This window comes from Anguilla rostrata, chromosome 14 (genome assembly GCF_018555375.3).
Source record: "Anguilla rostrata isolate EN2019 chromosome 14, ASM1855537v3, whole genome shotgun sequence".
In the NCBI taxonomy this organism is placed as follows: Eukaryota; Metazoa; Chordata; class Actinopteri; order Anguilliformes; family Anguillidae; genus Anguilla; species Anguilla rostrata.
Genome location: NC_057946.1, coordinates 27,325,086 through 27,345,640, shown reverse-complemented (window position 1 = coordinate 27,345,640; position 20,555 = coordinate 27,325,086). Strand labels below are relative to the sequence as shown.

The 20,555-nt window shown below is 40.5% G+C and overlaps 1 protein-coding gene across 5 annotated transcripts in view; it reads right to left on the bottom strand.

Annotated features, from left to right (window-relative positions):
• Window positions 1-1,469: 1,469 nt before the first annotated feature.
• The window catches only part of LOC135239711 (PALM2-AKAP2 fusion protein), a 117,928-nt gene continuing 98,842 nt past the window's right edge, over window positions 1,470-20,555 (bottom strand). For 4 of the 5 annotated variants that reach the window (XM_064308582.1, XM_064308586.1, XM_064308585.1 and 1 more), the window contains 4 exons: window positions 13,327-15,538; window positions 11,176-11,366; window positions 8,326-8,364; window positions 1,470-6,454 (listed from right to left, as the gene is read on the bottom strand). In XM_064308582.1, coding sequence (XP_064164652.1) covers window positions 6,335-6,454; window positions 8,326-8,364; window positions 11,176-11,366; window positions 13,327-15,538 — 2,562 coding nt within the window. In that variant the 3' untranslated portion in view covers window positions 1,470-6,334. The remainder of the gene's footprint in view (window positions 6,455-8,325; window positions 8,365-11,175; window positions 11,367-13,326; window positions 15,539-20,555) is intronic. The other variant, XM_064308583.1, reaches the window with a different exon arrangement.

The following is a 20,555-nucleotide window of genomic DNA, read 5'->3' as shown; positions in this document are numbered from 1 at the left end:
AAGATTTCTCATCAAGCTGAATGAAAAACCCACATTTTTTTTATAATTAATTTTTTTCACTTATTATATATTTCCCCCCCATGAACTATGTATTTCAGCATAAATGTCTTGAAAGAAATTTCCAATTGATTATTTCATTGTGGTGGTTGGATGAAAGTAATTTCTCATCTATGTGAAAGAAAAAGGTGCAGTGCTTTGATTTGTGCATTATTTCACTTTTTGAACTGTAGCCTTACATATTTCGCTGTTGTTCCTCTGAAAAGATTTTTAATCATAAATGTCTCCAAACACATCTTTGTGCATTTATTTCATCGTGGTTATTCAATAAAAATGATTTCCCAGAATTACTTATTGATTTTTAACACTTTTCTCTTTCTGACCATAGTCTTATGTACGGTACTTTTCCACTGAAATAGATTTCTTATAAATGCTTCCAAACATATTCAGGCATGGTTCATTCATTATCATGGTTGCTGAATGAAGATTGCTCATCCATCTGAAAGGAAACACCACAAATTTAGGTTTTTTCTTTTGGACATTTGTATGTAGTCTTACCTATTTAGCTGTTCTTCAGGTGGAATACATGTTTCAGCATAAATGTCTTAAAACACATTATCATATATATGTATATACTAGTTGTTGAATAAAGGTCATTTTTCATCAATCTGAATGAAAGAGCACAACTTTTCTTTCTTTATTTTTTCATTTTATGAGCACAAGGCAGTAGTCTTATCTATTTTGCTGTTTTACAGTAAATTAGATTTTTCATCATGAATGTCTTAAACACTTGACTCATATATATTGACATGGCTGCAGAATATAGTTGAATTCGTATCTATCTTAATGGAAAAATCCCTCAAATTTTAGATTGTTGAATTTGTTTCACCTGTTGGATGTAAGGTTATAGTCTTAAGTACTTTGTGTTATTTTCCAGGGAAATTGATTTTTCATCAAAAATTTCTTGAAACCTATTTTCATTATTTTATCATACTTGTTAAATAAACATAATTTCTTATCTGTGAAACTATGATCTTATGTATTATGCTGCTTTTCTAGTAAAATATCGATGAAATCATAAATATCTTCACACACATTTTCATTCATATATAGACATGTTTGCAAAACATAACTGATATCTCGTCCATCTGAGTGAAAAACCCAACATTTGGGATTTTTAAATTTTTAACTCAAAAACTTTGTATGTAGAGTTGTATATTGGACTACTATTCCTTTCCACCACTTAGGATGTGTAACACTAGTGTCTCACTAGTGGTTGAGATTTTAATTTAAAAAGTCTTTCAATTAATAATTTATTCACACTACTCCATCAGTTGCAGTGTTGACCACGTAGTACCACATTATACCATTGATAAATTGAGATGTATAGTATGTAAATGGTAAATTGCTGATGAATTATGAATTGCTTATGGTAGCGCAGAATCAATGGGAGAAATAAAGAAACGACACTGTTTTAATGAGAAAATAATTATATACTTGTATAAGTGTCAGCCTTACAATACCTATGAAACAGAAGCAGAATATGAAAATACATGAAGTGGTTAACATATTAACACAATGTTTATGTAGAACATGATTGTTTCATCACATCCACCATGTAGTGATTTTCCCACAATTCATTTTGTATCTCCAAAAGTGTCACAGACAACCTTTTCTTTCTAATTGCCCTTACTTTTACCTTTTCTTAATTTTTCATTATTACCACACTGGATGGTGGCATTCCAAACCTTACAAGTCTTTCTGAGTACAATGGTGAATATTATCATCGCCATTCTTTCAAAGTACAACAATAAAAATCATAACAGTATTTTCACACACACACAAAAAAAAAACAGTATTTGTCTGTGTTAGTTTGAGTGTACAATGCATTCAGTAATTCACTCATGGGAACACTCACAGAATTGTTTAATCCACTCCATGGGGTGACAAAAATGTTCGGAGCATTTTTATTTATTAATTCTTTTTTTACAAATTATGCTGTGAATGAACTGTGGGTGTAATACTGTTGAGGCATTTTGTCTATGACCTATGCTGCTCTGACATGTGCGTGAGGTACTGAAACTGAAAGGCAAGGGTCTGCATAGTACAAAGTTGACAGAACGTGCCTGAGAACAAAGCCTCTTTGCAGTTTTCTTTCTTAGAGATGCTGAGGCATCCAAGGTTCTTCGGATATCACTGTGTACTCTTGGTATTTCTTTTACAACCATGGCATGTTTGTTTTTTTCTGCAAGGGCCAACCTTGCGTAACACTGATCCACGGGAATTTAGCGTATCAGTTTATTTCTGGATTAGAATGGGAACTAGAGGGAGTTCCATCACATGTATTATCATCGGCCCTATGGATTGCTCGACTACAGTTCCAAAACAACTCTGACTGTAGAGTAACTTTTATTCTGTTATTGACTGCAGCAAAATAAATACTCCTTGGTGTACTTTCTATATGTTATGTCAAATATGCCCTGTTGATGTCACACCCCACCTAATGTTTAACGCAAGCCACATGCGTCTTGAAAAGATCCACCATACAGGTTTGCTGTGTCTTCATACAATATAGGTAAAACAGCAAACAAATATAAAATTGTTGCATTAAATAAATGCTTGAATTAAATAATGTTGCTTCCATTTGTGCTATTATTATATTACTATACACATCCTTAAAAGCAACAAATTTCTAAAAGAAACCACTCCTATGCTTTGCGAAGACATATGGCAATTCATAAGCACACAAACCTGGCAATACCTTTATCTATGCCTTCTGAGTTCAGACTGCCATGCTGAGACGCTGGTGTGACAAAACCCAAAAGCAAGCAGTATATTAGCGCGACAGTCATGTGAACCTTGCATAATAACTTCTCAAAACTTTTAGCAGATTAATCTCACCCTCAAAATATCTCCAAAAACCTGCAAACAAAAACAATATATAACTTGCATAAATGTGCATACATGGCTTTAAAATTCAGAACTTCTCAAAACTATTTTCCAGAGTTTATTGTAAATATCCGACTGCACCAATATAAACAGACTTTTCTTCATTAAAAGTGAAATACTTGTTTCCCCGCCTCTCATATTTTCCCATGTCAAAGAACCAAAGCAGAAACATTGCAATGCCAATAGGTAAGTAAAATTCTTAAATGACACAGCTTTCTTCATCTCTAGCCAACACAGCAAGGAAACAAAAGGAAAACAGAAGTAGGTTTTCATTGTCAAGACACATAAACAATGAATTTCCCCCTCTAAATGCTAACAGGCTTTAACATATATACATTGTCCTATTCAGCCATTGTCCTTATGCAGAAATAAAATCTTTGCACGCACGGTGCAACATTCTGTCAGCGCAACTGGCACATAATATGGTTTTATTGCTTCGCTGAACACATCACACTTCTGCAAAAAAATTAAAATAAAAAGATCCTTAGAAAAACTGACAGCTTATATGTCATTCTAATCCAGAAATAACAAATGTTAAGGATTTCTTGTACTCAGAAAGGGACAAATTCCCACAACAATACTCTTTGATATTTTGCATATAAAAAGCACAATAAGAACTACGCCAACGCCACAAGTGCCTCAACTCTCACCACAAACAGCTGCTGCTGCAGAGATTCTGGGCATCATGCATCATCCTACATGTACAAGGTACATAATCTACTTCCTGTAAGTGCCTGTTGTCTTCTTGGTTAGTGGAATCCTTATGGGGAGCAGGAACCCACATCGGAAAACAAGGAAAAGTCAAAATTCATTTTTCCCCTGGTATTAGTTAGCAGTTGTGTCTGAAGCATTTAAGGATGAGCACACTGCCTCTTTACCTATGATGATTAGTCAATACACTGATTTTGGATTCTCTCACCGATTTTGGATTCTCTCACTGATTTTTCATTCTCCATCATTTTGTTTATGCCCTTGTGTATTTATGCCAATTGGTGCTGTATGTCCAAAGTACAGCAACCATCAAAACATTTCTTTCAGCTGGTCACATTGTTTTTAGTCTCCTAATTTCATAATATGACTAGCCACCGAATGCTGTTGGTAATGAAGAATTTGTTCTTTTTGGTTAAACAACTAGTTGTTTAAACACAATTAAATACATCGCTGGAAAAACACTCGCCACTTTGAGTTTCCCAACAGTTACCTTCAACTAAAGAGATCTAGCAAAATATTCTATGAAAATGGTTGCTCTCTTAAGCATATTATTGCAGATTCTGAAAGAATTCAGTACCTCTCAAAAACATTACATGGATAAAAGTCAGAAGGGGATAACTATCAGAAAGAAGTTCAATGCCCGTGTGTTGAATCTTGTTTTAAGCAAATAAGGGAATATTAAGCAGAAAAGCCTTTTGTGAATAACTATAGTTTCGTTTTCAATGTACTGCAATAATAGATAGCTAGCATAACACCAATTAGGGAAAACAATGTCATTTCAATACACAGTAGCAGGAAATAATATATAGCTTAAATACAGCAATTAAAACATCTTTAATAGCACTCCAGGGAGGCTAAGGATAGACGAGGTTCAAGAGGAAATTTCGTTGACAACAGGGTGTACAGGTATCGGTCGCACCTTTCCATGACCAAACCCGATTATTTCAGTGAGGAACAGTTTTGGTGAGTCATACCAAAATCATCACCAAAGATGTCAAAAATATAAGGAAGTCGAATACTGCAATATAAGTGATGTGCACTTACATTGCAGTATTCAACTTCCTTATATTGTTTTCTTTGCCAAACAGTAAAACAGCAGCGCTGAAGTGTGCCGGTCTCATTAAATTAATGCAGGGATTAAAGCCTTACTTTACCATAGGTTCTGTCACCTCCCAGGTTAAGAAGTCCATTTTTCAGGTTTATGTGTACGTCTTGGTACAATATAACTTAATACAACAGTCTAACTTACTAAAAAAAAAGTAAGCTGGACTATGTAGTCTGCACTGGTAAATGTAGTTTGCTGGTATGTTGTATTGACAGCAGGGTAGCTTTACAACACCCTTTCTGTCTGCTGTAACAGCCACTGAGTTTAGCATGCAGTGTTACATTAACTTCCTCTTCCTCTCCGCCCTGGTATTAAAAAGAGAATGGGATGACTGCAGAAAAGCGAGTTTGAGGACAGCATTTGCTCACTCACGGGCTAAGCTCTGTAGTTCTGGCATCTTGAGACACCATGCATGTTTTTTTTTCGCGTGCTATAGGCCTAACGAACTTGGAGGGAAGCAAACTTCTGACACGGCAGGGCTGTCTGTTTTACGATATTAGAAAGGAAAGGAAATATAATGCTCCTTGCTGTTTTTGCACAGCATACCTTCTAAAAAAAGACCAATGGATGCAAACATTTGTGTTACCATAACTTACCCCACAGAAGGTAGGCAAGGCACCGCCTTAAAATGATAACAGAGGACTGATCAGCCTCCAAAAAGGGACCTTTTATGATGCTTCTTATGATTGGTTGTGCAATATAAATCTACTATTCTTATGCTTATTTATCCAGCTACGGGGATCAGTAGGAAAAATCAGCGGTGATTGTATTGCTTATGATATGTATTTTCATTTTGCAGAGGGTGCAAATCGGGTTGTTAAGAAATGACCAAACAAGTTACAGTCATCCATCTAGCAAAGATCATACTGACCAGTGGAGGATAGATATTATAAAAGCCAATATAAATTAATCAAGCATTCCACGCAGGAAATCTACGGCAACTTTCAGCTCTCGCTTAATTTAAGTGAATTTCTCATTCCAATATGCTTATGCTGTGTGATCTCAGTGCTGCAGTAACACAAAACTGCTCTTTGAAGCCTTCTGGACCTTTTCAAGCATTGAAAAGCAAAAAGAGTGCATCTAAGTCAGCTAATATCATTTCCAAGAAGCCAAATAAAAACCCCTGACCCTGAAGAAGATCCTTTAAATCTTTCAGATTAACGATAAACTCGGTTGTGCCAATTCCCATCTTAAAAACCTTCACAAAAACATGCATCTCAACCATCTTCAAAGTTGCACACGCCCCAGCAAGAAAAACTCAAAATAAAAACCTGAAGCAAAAAAAGGAAAACTGCCTCTGACCCCTGACAGCAGATGTACGCTTTCTCTGAGATCTTATTGCTTATAACCCAATGGGTCTGAGCCAGGCCTGTATCCTCCGAGCGTGCCAGAGACTCCTGCTCGATTCACCGGTCAATCAATGGGTCACTTGTGATATGGGGCCTTATAGAAATAAATATTGGGGGCAGGGGGTGGGGGTGATGGTGGTGGTGGGCGGGGTCAAATCTGTCCTGTTTGGGCACCCCTCCCTCTCTCTTTCTGATTGTCACAGGTTAAAGCGTGGAGTTAGCCCTACTCCTCTTCCTCCTCCTCTTCCTCCTCCTCCCCTTCGTCTTGGTTGGCGTATATCCCTGCTTCCCATCGCAGGGCCATGTTGCTTTTCCGCCGCGTGACGCGCGTGGCCTCAAGCACCTGGACAAACGCACAAAAAAAAAAAAAAGAACGTGAGTCCAAATGCCGCTTCCCCAGGTGTTAAAACAGCCACTCGCACATCAGAAGCTTCACACAACATACATCTACATTACGAAACTGCCATGCTGTAATTTTGAACTGTTTGCCTCTTCAGTTTTTAAGGGTTCAGTTTTAACATGGTAGCTATTCTTTCTGCACGAGGAGTAATTTTAATGCGTTCAAAACTTAGCAGTAAAATGCAGTAATATGCACAGAAAATGCCACTGAGATTTTGTCCAATATTTTCTGCCAAATGTAATTATTATCTTTTTCCAGCAAGGGGTTTCTTGTTAACATACTCTCTCTCTCTCTATCTCTCTCTCTCACACACACACAGACAAAGACGCAGACACATATATACACACACATAAATGCACGCACACACACACACACACGCGTTACACCCTCTACCCTCTTTCATGTTTTGGCCCAACAAATGCTTGATTACAAACACAGGCTAAAAAAGAGGAGAACACAGTCATAACATAAAGAAAAAAGGAACCTTCATGCCAAATCTCCGAGCCAAGTGTGGGGCCATTTGTGAATACAGCCATGTACCAGGCACTGGAAGGGCAATTCTGCATTGTCCTTATGAACCATAGATTGTCCATTCAATTTTAAAATGAAGCTTTATTTATTTATCCATTTTTATACCAATGAGGATACTATAGCTATCAATTTGCCACATTCACTGAGAATTTCTCAATGCAAACCCTTGAGAATTATGTAAGACCAAACATAAAATACAGATTATCACCACAGCTACTAGTACATATGTTCAAGGAGAACATATTGTATGCCAATTAAACTTATGAACAAATTAATTAATTTTGCTGTATGTATTGCAGATAAACATAATATCACACCACGTCCAAAGGTCTATGGTAATTTGAGAATTGGACATTCCAGGTTCATAATCCAAGGTGTAGTCAAAGCCAGAGTAATGACCAGCTGGATAGAGTAGATTGAGCTGGACCAAGGGAACTGGACTGTTGTCACACTTCATTGACTCAAAAACACAAGGGACAAATAATACGGGACAAGCTTTTGGTGTAAATTTTAGTGTCGGCAAATATGAACAAATACCACATGCTAAAGCCAGTACACACACTTTAAAGGCATACTAGACTAGGCATGCAGGATTTTTACCCTGACAATATCATAAAATAACCATGTTCAGTCATATCTATGTCTTTGCGCACATTTGCCAAATCTGTGCTCCTCCATCTGTATTTTCTATTCTAAAATGTGTTTAGGATGTTTCTGGGCATGATGTTCTTTTCTGTGTGAGGAGAGGTGGGTGTGGGATCAGGTTTCAGCAAAGGGTTTGTAGCTAGTTAGCCACTTCAATGGAGGAGGTGAAGAAGCACAAGTACAGAAAAGTAAAACAACAAGCCAACAGGGCTCGTTCAAAAACCAGAGTCAACCTTAGATTTGCTTTTCTTAAATTCCCTAAATGGATGAAAAGTGAAGCGTGTTTTCTGTTGGACCTGTAATGTTACCTCAAGCTATCGAGCTAGCTATGCTTATTGTGCTCAAGGATGTTTCTTGCCTTCAACAGAAGTGAGGGGTTGAGGAGAGAGGAGAAGCCTTAGGTTATTCTATTGTAAACACAGGATCACAGCTAATGATCCTGCATAGTATGCCTTTAAAATGATGTTGGGTGCCTAGTCTGCCTACTTGATGAAGTGACACTACTTCCTGCATTTGCTTTTGTGCATCCACAACACCACAACAGAGGTGAACTGACTCATGCAAAACCCACTGAAACGCATGCAACAGCAACAAACAAACAAACACACTGAGCCTGTAAGCAGGCAGTAAATAGGTACCTCAGTAGTAACATCACTAGCGAGCAATAAACGGGCATACTGATGAGAAGGAAAGAAGTAATATTAGTCATCAAAGCGGGACACTGAAAGTAAAGAGCAACACAGAAAATGCAGAAATGAATTATGTACTTCCCTTTGGTTTCCTCAGCTATATCAAACATATGCATGTTGTAATTCTCAGTGTGGCACAGGATTGGTACAACAAACCTAGTGTTAAGTTAAAATTGGAGTTAAACAGTTCAGCTCACCGGAATCCACAGACTGCTGACTTAATATGAGTAATTGTATTTAATATTTAATGTGTGAATATTTTTGTATATATACTGTATAACCTATAGTCAGTAAGAAGGCCTATTTTTTAATAACGTCTTTATGTGAAGACACTTTGCGTTCTGACAGGTAATGTGACTATAACCTTAGCCTGCTTCCGTGAATTATTTATTTATTTTATTTTATAAAAAATAAATAAATTTGGAACCCAACATGGGGCTTGGGATATCCAATTCCCACCCAAAATTTGGAATGTCCAATCATCTGCAGCCGTAGCCATGTATGCAAAGACCCCTGCCGATTCGGGAGAGGGTAGTCACTAGATTCAGTCACTAGATAGCGATGAACAGGGAACCCTATCTGGCTAAACCCTCCCATTCCCCGGGTGACACAATCAGCAATTACACAACCCCCCGAGGACCTACCAGTCGCCAATCCAAGGCCGCGAGGCTCATCCATGCAACACAGCATGGTGCCTCAACCAAATAAGCCATATTAATAATTATGCAGAATAATTACGAGGCAGCTATTAACCGGGTGAGGGAATCTCGCCCAGACCTCCGTCTCGCGGCTACACCATGGATGTATAAAGAGAAGGGCTACGCGAGATCACAGCACAAAACAAGAAGTTTAAAGTGTTTAAAGTGGCTTTAGTTTATGTAGCTATGCAAAAGAAGAAAAAAAGGCGAAGGAGATGGTACGTTCGCCCTCTAAATCAGAGTAGGATGGAGAATGGAGAGTTTTGTTTGTACATTCGGCAAATGTGGAGTTTAGATGAGGAGGTCCACTTCTCTTATTTCCAAATGTGTGCTAGGCGTTTTGATGACTTGCTGTAACGAGTAGCACCATTCATCAAACATGCGGGAACTCAAAGAAATCCCATCTCTACAGAAGAGAGATTGGCGTTGACTCTCTGTACATTAGCATGTGAAGTCTGCCCTCTGAACTCTCAACCGTGACGCAACCAACCATGTGATATTTGGACCAATAGCTGAGAGGGGGAGGTCAGAGAACAAGAAAGACGTTTTCTAAAAGTTCTCCTTGGGGGCCGAACGCACACTGCACTGTGAGAACACACAACGCCGCGTCTTTTTGTTCTTCAGTTTTAGAACATAAGCAGCCTTCCATTTGAATCCAAAATGAGCGTAAAAAGATGAGTCAGATGTTCAGCTATGACAGTTGCTGCTCATTTTTTTAAAACCAGTCCTTGACTATGCAGGAGAGTAGATTATTGGAAATATCACATACAGACAAGGATTTAGTAGTTTTCTAGAAACTATGAGGATTATTCAAGTTTTCAGTAGTTACAGGTAGATAATACTCAGATTTAGCTTTCCTGATGCCACCATTACATTGTGACCATTGAGAAAGTTGCCTACTGCAGCTTTAATTATTATAAATATGTGATTACAGCTTAAAATATATTATGTCGTTTTATAATCAACCAGAAAATGAGTTTGGTTAACTATATAACCACACCAGAATTGCCAACTGGATGCTGACAGGAGTGAGATTTGCTGAGTTTTGAGATTGGGAACTGAGAGATGGGGTGGGGGGAAGGTGGTTTCAGCCAAGTGACATTGTTGCAGGGGGGGGGTTGTACCATCAGAGATAGGCCGCCTATCGCCTAGCAACGGCAATCACGGGGCGCCTTTGGCTTTACCTGCGGTCTTTTCATCTGTCATGAGATGTGTTTGTGCAGCAAGAGGGTGAGACAGAGCCGGAAAGCAGATGTCTCCCTGACCACAATGCTTTCGTCAAACAGGTTTGGTTAGTCAACACAAACAGCATACACTGGTTACTTTCAAGAGAACAACCCAAAAGAGCCACTGAAAACAGCAGTTAAAAAGTGAAACTGATTCCTTGTGTTCACTTCTTATTCTAAAGAGGAAAGTCCCTGTTCTCTCTGGTGGCAAAAGCTTTTTTCTCAAAGTCACATGGGAGATAGACCTCAGGCAGTTATTCAGACTTGGCAGATTTGTGTATGCACAAGTTGCTTTGAAGACTGAGTCACATCCAGTCCCCTTTCAATTGAATGTCCTTCATGAAATAGCTTGAGAAAGCATATTTTTGCAGCTTTCAGCATCAACAATAGTACCCTGCTCAACTAAAAATGTATTTCTAATTAGAATGCAAATATGGTTTTAAACGGGTAAAGAAGCTTCTGCAGGGCAAAAAAATGTTTGCAGTTCAGAACTTTCCTAAGCAGCACACAGACTTGGCTTCAAATGTCGTTGAAAGTATTGCCATGCGATTAAATAAAAAACTAACATTATAAGCGGCCAGTTCTTGCTTTCCCTGAAGCTCTCAATAAAATAGCACTTTGGGAAATGTATTTTACTCAGCTTATTTGAAAAAACAGCAACATGGTGCCTCTTCTGGATAATTAATTTTATCAGTACTGTGACTACTGATGACATCTTGAAAGCAGTGGATTTGACTGCAATATTGCCACATTACTGAGGAGAAAGAGACACAAGTGACTGGTTTTTGACTGCTAATGTCTGCCCTCCATGCTAATGTAGTACTTGACTTGTGGGTTGAAACGAGGGCTCGGCAGTGCGTGGCGTGGCTACTTACGCTGTTGTCCTCGATCTTCTCCCTGCGTTTGACCTTGTGAGTCTCGTAGTCCTCCATCAGGGTCTGCATGAAGTTTTTGGGACGTTGGCTTCCTGCTGAGTCATTGCTCCCCGCATCCGAGAGGGGCGAGGGCAGGGGACCCTCAGAAGCGGGGGAGACGGGAGGGCCGGGACGAATCTTCTCAATCTTTCCTTGAGGAAGAACAGAAAATACAAGCCCGTGATAGGTGATAAAGTTCCCAGTTATATGATTCTAGTTCGTATAATTAGAATTAGGCTAATTAGTGGGCATTATGAGGGCTGCGTCGAAACACATTTGGGCACAGACAAAAGAACAAAATAATCTTGATCTGTGTTTGTTCTGATCAAACAGAAAAAGAAAAAACACCTTTGATCTGACCTTGAGTTTTACTACTAATTTACAAAATGTGCTTGACTGCACCACTTTTCTGAACTAATGAACTAATGGGAACTGAATCATTTCCTGTCACATTGTTGAGGAAGTACAGCTCAGGATATTGCAATGCTCCGTTACATTCTGGACACTGTCCCAAACCCCAATGACATCAGAGAGTATGACTCTTGGTTCAGTTATCCCTACAGTCTTGACATCAACTTGACATCGAACAAGAGACTGGGAGGACGTAACCATACATTGTATTCAACCATGTATTAAAATATGACTAGGGGAGGGGGTGGAGTGTGAGGGGCTATTTAAAAAAATGTCTGGGTTGGACATCCCTGTTTGCTTTTATACAGTGCCCACCAGTGTACTTTTAACACAACACAGTAATTCCCACATGACTTTTTACCTTTGCAATACATTTCCAGACACTGACAAATTTAGAATTGATTCATGCTGTTGACAGATTATTTATACTTGTTGCATAGTGTCATTTATTTACATATAATAATAATAATAATAATAATAATAACAAATCAGAGATTTATATCAGACTGGAAAGGGTTTTAGCGGCTCCATGCAATACTTCTCACAACCACCAGAGGTCAGGATCATGTCAAACAAACTATAAAAGTAATCTTAGGATGACAAATTCTCTCCATCTCCTTGACCTCTTTGTCTCTTTTCTTTATGATTGATTGAGGTTATTTTAGAAACAGACAAAGGTTAATTTTTAATTTGTTTAAATGTATTTTAAAAAATTAATATTAAATCAATTGGTTTTCTGCAAACTATCAATAAGGAACACACGGTCAGCCTGGTTTTTATAGACCCAGTTGTTCTGACCCTAGATTGTAGGACAAAGGGAATTATTTGCTCTGCTGACAGATGAGGAGGACCCCATGGAAACATCAGTGCGCATTCAGCCTCATATGCAATCCCCTTTAAGCTTACAAAAGTGGACCACACTGTACCAGTAACAGGAGTGTAAGACACCGTATGCGAAGAACAATAACTCTGAGAAAATCCTCTGCTATCTTCAGAATACCAGTTATGTGAAAGTTAATCAGTAGCTATTGAATGTAAGGGATGTTTTTATGGAGCTGGTCAATTCAACGCACATTGTTTGGGTTTTTGGGCGCAGCTGATGTTTCCTGTTAAATATTAGAATTATTCAATAACATAAAGTTAAAATTTTACCAAAAGACTCCGGCAATAAAGGTGGATGATCAGCCTCCCTGACTTCAACTCCATGGAGTAAGCTATAATTATCTGCACACAGTTAATATCCTACAAAGTTATTTGTCCTCTGAGCACGATTACTCGGGCTGGAGTCAATTTATGGTGATGACAATGTAATCTCCTCCACTGTGGTTCTGTTTGAGTTTGCAATTGTCTTTCAGTAGCCTTTTCTGGCCACTATTTAATGCAGATGTGTTCTTTTTATTTTATCATTGCTGAAATCACTGCTAAGATGGCAAAATACGATTTTATAAAGCCCTCATTAATAAATCTGCCTGCCAAATCAATATGGGGATTCTGCCAAGAAACTGCACAGAAAGAGTTACTCAGCAGTAAAACGGCAGATAAAAATGCCAAAGGCACTGAATCAAAATTTCCAGATGCCCTACAAGTAAAAATGTTCGGTTCTTAAAACAACTCTTACATAATACATATGGTCTCTATTGGACCCAGAGTTGAAACCCTGGACATTTGAAAAGACGGTGTGTCTTTCTTAGGTTAGCTTACCTGGTGCTGTCCTCCCTGAAAGAGAGAGTCTGGCAGGCAGGCTGTTGGTCTTCTGCCTGTGGCTGGAGGCCGCCTGTAAGGCTTGCGTCTGCCGCTGCCTCTTTAGCTCCTCCTCCCGCTCCTGAGCCGCCCGGATTTCCTCCTCGATCATGGACAAGGTCCTCTGCTTGCGGGACCGCAGCTTGAAGGGCCCGGCGCTGACCTCCATCTCCTGCGCCCGGGCCACTGAGGCCGTGCTCCTAAGCTCGGCAGCCTCCGAGTACTTGCTGAAGTAGCTGAATTCCTGTTTTTCGCTGGGCGGCGGGGACTGGTTCCTACTCGTCACCGGGTGATGGACTGGTTCGGCGGGGACCACAGGGGTCGGTGCGGTGATCTTTGGAGTGACTGTGTGAATCTCTGGCACCGGCGACGACGCCTGCGGAGGTTCGAATTTGGCTTTTTCTTCTGATGGGGGTGGTGGCTGCTTGGTGTCCTCTGTCTTTTTCTCAGGGATGGGGGAGTCATGCTCCAGGACCGGATGTGTTTGCCAGTCGCTGTGCTGTTCGGCGATAGCCTGCTGGATGGCATTCTGGACCAGGATGCCGGCATGGTACTCCAGCTGCTGCTCAATCAGAGAGGCCGTTGGGCTGGAAAAGGACACGCCATGCTCGCTGGGGGACTTAGGGCCTCCGTCCATCTTCCCGTTGATGGGAGTGGTGGCCTGCGGGGTAGGGGGGAAAGAAAAGTCCCCGAGAGAATTCTCCAGGAAGGCGTTCATGGCTTCATTGGAAGCTCCGCTGTCGCTCACGTTATCCATGCTAAAATCATTGGACAGGGTCTCCAGCACCGTGGTGTCCTGAGACCGGATAGACAGGTCGTCCAGCCCAGAATCGATCTCCTCCGGGAGACAGGAGCTGTTTGCGGATCGCTGCAGAGGGAACAGGTCGGGATCTTCCTCTCTGAGGATAGTCATCACCGCTCGGGCGCAGGTGAAGTCTCCATCGCCCATGCAAGCCTTCCCGCCCTCCTTCATCTCGTTCTCTGCCATGCAGTCCCTCGCCTCCTGTGTGATGGAGTCTCCAGGGCTGCAGTAGATTCTCTCTGTTTTGACAGTGGTCACTTCGTTGAGGCTTTCCCCGACGTTATGGCTACGGTCGCCAACCATCACTGAACCGCTCGGCCTCTCCACATGAGTGACCTCCGTGGCTCTGGAGAAGGGTTTGGCAGAGTAAAGCTGTGGAGCCACTCCTCTCTTTGGTCCTCCGGGCTGCTTGCCAGGCTCCTTCTGTAGAAACTGCTTGCGCGCGGCGGAAAAGTCAATCTGCTCCATCACAATGTCCTCCTTCTTGCCAGATTCTGGTGGCATGGTGGGGATGACTGTCTGCACCTGTGGCATGCTCGCAGTTTCCGGCTTCCTCTGCCTCCTCTCCTCATACCTCTTGTGAGACTCCAGCTGGTCTGGATCTAGCTCCTCCTCCAGTGTTTTCTCTGGAGGAGGGTTCCACCATTTGGCCGCAATCCCAGGGTTCTTCTTCACTGCCTGTCCCCGGATCAACTCCTGTCGTTCCCTCTCCAGCTCCGCAATCTCCTCAGATGGCCGGACTTTCTTCACCCGGGCAGGCTCCGTCTCTGGACTGCCGTCAAAGAGCTTTGAGGGTTTCTTCTCTTCCTGGAAAGCTCGAAGCTCAAAGCGAGCCTCCTTCTTGACAGTCGTTGCAGAGAGTTCCCCAGACTGTCCCGTAAATTGCTGATCTATCATCCCTGAATGGCCATTGGGTTTTCCGCCGTTGGAATCTGAGTTTTCTATAAATGTGGTTTGCTTCTTTCCTTCGATGATAACTTCATCATTGTGTGGTGTCAGCATACCGGAAATCTGAACAGATGGTCCCGTACCATCGACGTTGATTGCCTTATGCTCAGGGAAGGACGATCCATTCGAGGGTGCATCGGCCCCGGGCTCACAGCAGTTAGCCTCCAGAACCTCATCGAGGTAGCGGATTTCCTTGGCAACATCGCTGTCCAGGGATTCGTGCCTGTTCTTCACTCCATTCTGCCCAGCGGTAGAGTAGCAGTTGTTCTGGCTGTCTGACTGTGCCTCAGAAAATGGAGCTTCCAGATCCATGGTGTCTTTGCCTCCAGGTATTATGCTGACAGAGTCGAGGAAACTGACGCTCTTCAAGGCTCTCTCTCTCTTCAGCTCACTGTCATCCTCTGAGAGTTTGGAGGAGGGTTTCTGAAAGGCACAAGAATAAAGTCATTTTGGACACATTTTAGTTGCTGTATTCACTGTATTTATGAAAGCCCTCAAACTGGCTTCCATCCATGAATATCTTATGCAATCATGACAAGCATTGCGTGCTGAATGGTTGTATATGTCAAGTCTGAGTTCATTATAGGATCACCAGAGATCCTCTAAATAGCTTTACATTTCTGTATGACCCACAGAGGTCAAACCATACCATCCTGTTTCGTCTCAGACACATATTATACAAACTCAAAACTGGCATTCATTGGCTCAAATCACTGTTTCATCTGCCAATGAAAAGAAAAAAAAGTGTTTATGTTGGCAAACACTCAGTGAGACAAGATATTTTTTAAGCCTTTTAGTTTCAGGCAGAATTTAATGTAACTGTCTTGAACTCAAGTGTTATTATGTGTAAGTACCAAAATTGTCTGGAACATCAATTTCATTAAATACCCATATGTGCTAAATGTATTTTTGCTATATGAGTTGGTTATGGTCATTCCAGTAATTTAATAATCATCCATAAAGCACTTCTACTTAAATGAATGGACATGAAAACATTGCGCAAAAGCCTTGGAGGATTTCACCGTACTATAATCTATTACAAACTATATATCCTTACAATATTATTACCCACACACACAGTAGTAAACACAGCCTAAAGACCTCATAACACCATGGGAGGGGTCTATTATACATAATGGAGGAATGGACAATAGGAAATGCAGAAGATAATGTGTATGTTGACCTCTGACCTTGGCAATTTGATTCTAGACATAAATAATAGATTAGGGGATCTTTCAGGATTCAGCCTAATAATGTAATATAAGCACTCAATAGTGTACAGAGGATGAAAGGGCTGTGTGGGGGTATCTAAACATGTGCACCCTTAAACCGACCATCAGCTGCAAAAATGCAAATACATCTTGCCTGGGGCAGCCAAACTTACACATAATCAGCAGTCCCAGATTTTGGGGGACATGATTATCAGACCAAGATTTAAGAGAGACTTAAAAAAAAAAAAATTCACATAGCCAAGCCTGGAAAAATGAATAAAAATATCATATACATCGCAACAATAAGAGTTCAGATTTTACCATGATGAGCTTGATTATGGGCATCAATGGCTTTAATCTGTCGGTGAGTCCATTTTCTATAGTTAGGCAAGCTAATTATGGTAATTAGGTTATCGAAATGTATTGGAATAAACAAACATTTATATTAATCTATAAGACAACAGTAGACAAATAAATGTTAATGGAATCAATGCCAGTGTTTTGGCAATGATTTAGATTAAATGAACCATTCTGATTGAGGGAACCTTATTTTTTTCAAACAGGAAGTGATGTAATGCACTGCAGAAAACAGTACATTATGTAACTGCGCACTCTGCTATATGCTTGAAATTGGTCTGGAATTCTAATACTGGCTTGCCTATTCACAAAGTGACTGCTGTTAACTCAGTGAATATGACAGAAATGTCTGCCAAAGGCTTGATTTATGTTCAGGTGTTATTTAAGTTCTTCAAAAAAGATTTGTAAAGGACATACAGTTCTCTTGGAAAGCACTACATGTTGCCAAGCGAACATAATATTAAAGCTGCCCACCTACACAGAACAGAAAGAAAATGATTTTAATGTAATAACAGTCTTACACGACAGTAGTGGAGAAATACAGCACTGTTCAGAAAGAAAGCAATCCCTATCTTTGTACTGTGGCCATTTATTAATTTTATAGGCGACTAGCATACTTAATTAAAAACCAATAATTCACTGTTTTACATTAAGCACTCAAGTTTGAGCATACTGAGTCATCCTTTTCGAAAGTTTCAGTTTATATTAGTTTCAGAGAACAAAAGTCTTCGCAAACCATGAAAAACTACATGATTACACAAATATTTTCATCTATTATGCTTTGATAGAATGCATGCAGGGCCAGGCTAATTATTTCCGCCCATTCGACTAATGAGGTAAAGACGAAAACCCTCCAAATCCTCAGCAAATTGCTAGTTGGGGAGACATTGGAAAACAAACAAGCTGAAATTACAGGGTTGACGAACACACGGCAAACTAATTGAGACCAGAGACGGCTTGATCTGATTGAATGTAACCTGGACTATACTGTCCAGATCAGTTGGATATTGTGTAACTGCGAATCGCATGAGGAGGGAATCTAAACAGCTCACACAGAGACACATTCTAAACACACATGACCCTTTGTCCTCAAAACCATGGCCCACTGTCGCCCAGCATGTCTTTTTATTGAAGGAGATTAAAACGCCTCCTGGGTTAACTATTATACAACAAACAATCATTTGTATCCAATTAGAAAATGAGGCTAAATACAAGCTTTGAGACAAACTTCAGTGCCGTCTGTAAATATTTGGACAGAGACACAATGTTTTTTGTTTGTTTTGACTACGTACTCCAGCACACTGGATTTGAAATGAATGAAACAATGAATATGAGGTTAAAGTGCAGACTGTCTAATTGGAGGGTATTTAGATCCATATTGGGTAATCTGTGAACAGGCTTTTTTTGTACTGTCCAAATACTTATGGAGCACACTGCATATATATATATATATATCACTACATACAAAATTAAAGATATGGTGGTTTTATGAAGGTTTTAAATGCAATAAGGGGAATATGTACAATTCTCTGTATTCATTAATGTTCTCACATATACATCAACATATGATTAATGTTTCACATAGTGCATGTCATACCTCCATCAACTTTCATGCCAAGCTTATGCAAAAGGAGAGACATGACTGTGGGGGTCATTCCTATGTTCCCCAGATTTATATGGTGCATAATGGGAACATGACAAAGGGTCCTATGTTCCCAGGGTCCTATGTTCCCCAGCTCTACATGTGCTCTCCCAGGGTCCTATGACCCTGAGAACATAGGACCCTGGGAACATAGATACGCTCCCTGACTGTGTGTCATTCATGAGCAATTAATTTTGAGCAATTCTTTAGAAATCATACTCTAAAGATCCTGGATTTCTCTGTTAGGGAGCTCATTTGGAACGGCTCCTCAGGTGAAGTCTATTAGCTGAACAGTTCCCTGCCTCAAGCTCATTTAATATTCACTTGACCTAGATCACTGAAGTCCTGAAAACCTGGTGCCCCAAATAAGGTACATTCACTTTAAACTTCCATATAGGCCTTCAAACAGAATTAACAGACATATGTGCACAAAATCACACACGCAAACACACACACACAAACACACGTATGTTTGCACACATTTATAAATTTTTCAAAACACACATTTATCAATCAGGCATCTACAAGTCATCTACTTTTCTATACGGTATACTGAAGTGTATATTTTCAGTCTACAGATTTTGAAATGCAAATCAAATTTTAATTTGCTGCACTGAAAGTCATGTTTTTGACCACACAGACCTTTATAATTTGGCCGATGACTGCAGAAAGGTTGTGTGAAAAGATTCAGAGGTGATATGATATGGGCTGCTCTTGCATGGAAATGAAGCAATCTCTGTAGTTTTCATCTTCTGTGTCTGGTGAGGCATCTGCATATTAGTCAGGCCCTAATCTATGAGCAGCCCCGTTGGCTAATGTGGTGACATCCCCACAGGTCCCCTCCTGAGCACGTCTACCCTCCCCAGCCCTCAGGAGACGTGATCCTTCATTTTGGCTCCATAATGACATTAAACATGGAACCGGGGGAAGTAAATGACAATCTACACAGGGGGAAAAAAGAAGAAATCTAATAAAGAGGATCAACGGTCGGTCTCACTGCTGCATCACGTTGACCTGGGCTCACAGACCAAAGGCACGCTATAAGCACCGGAGGACATGAAATTTTGCACCTCCCAGGAATGTCTGATCCTCTCGTTTTGGAACCGAGACATCAATCAACTGCGACAAAGAAGCAGACATTTCATAGAAACCTAATATGACACGTCTCATACATTATGGCACGTCTTGTATCTGGTACAGGGGTCACCCGATGCTGAAGAACTACAAAGGCTGGACGGTTCTATGCGTGACTAAAGCACTCCCCCTTCCCCGAGTTCATGCTGACGTCTGCTGGAAGTCCTCGGGCCCTATTTTAACAGTCAATACGAAATCATCAAAGCCCCTAACACAAGGCACTGGCGAATTAGGCCGTGTCCAACTCAATTTCTGTAATTTTGTGACAGCAGGCTTTAGCACAACTATGGTGTGGTTGTTAAAGAATAGTTTGACAGGAATAAATTAGCTGTGGGTGTGATAGGGGGTTTGGTTCCTTACTGCCAAACAGATTGCCACATTTTCTGTGTTAGCGCTACAACCAAATGCTAACTTTGTCACAGCTGAAGAGCAAGCACAGAATCAGAGTCTTCATTAAGAGTATCTCTACACATTACACGCAATATTAAAAGAAAGGTGGGGCTGAATAGTTTTCATTTTCATATTTATTTCCCCTTCAAACAAAATATATTATCCATTTATATGGCAGTGCCTGTTTGCTCAATAATGGCCCTATCCCTGCCGAACACATGAATAAAAAATAGCTGTCAGTGTGTTCTGGGCTCAATGCATGGATGTAAGTAGCCATGATTTTAATAGATAACTGTCCCCTCCCAGGCATTGTAAATCCGCTGCCTGTAAATGCACTCCCTGTAGCATCACCTTATAGCTATGGAGTGGCATTATGCAGTGACAGATATTCGCGTATCTCACTGTATTCGACAGGTGTAGCGCCCGTCTTCCACATTCACTGCGTCTCTCATTCAGGTAGCTTACATTCATAAACTCTATGTAGGTGCAATCCCCTAAATTGCTGATATTGGACTGCAAAACTGAACACGGCTTGGAAAACAAAAATGAAAACAAACGAAATATTTCCAGCATTCGCGTGTGTGACACGTTCACGGCGCCACCAAAACAGCACAGTGTGGCAGCGTTTAGGTTTAAACCCATTCCGGGTTGGTTTGAAACACGTGGGCATTATTCAACATCAAACTCGCACAGAGTCAAATGCTTC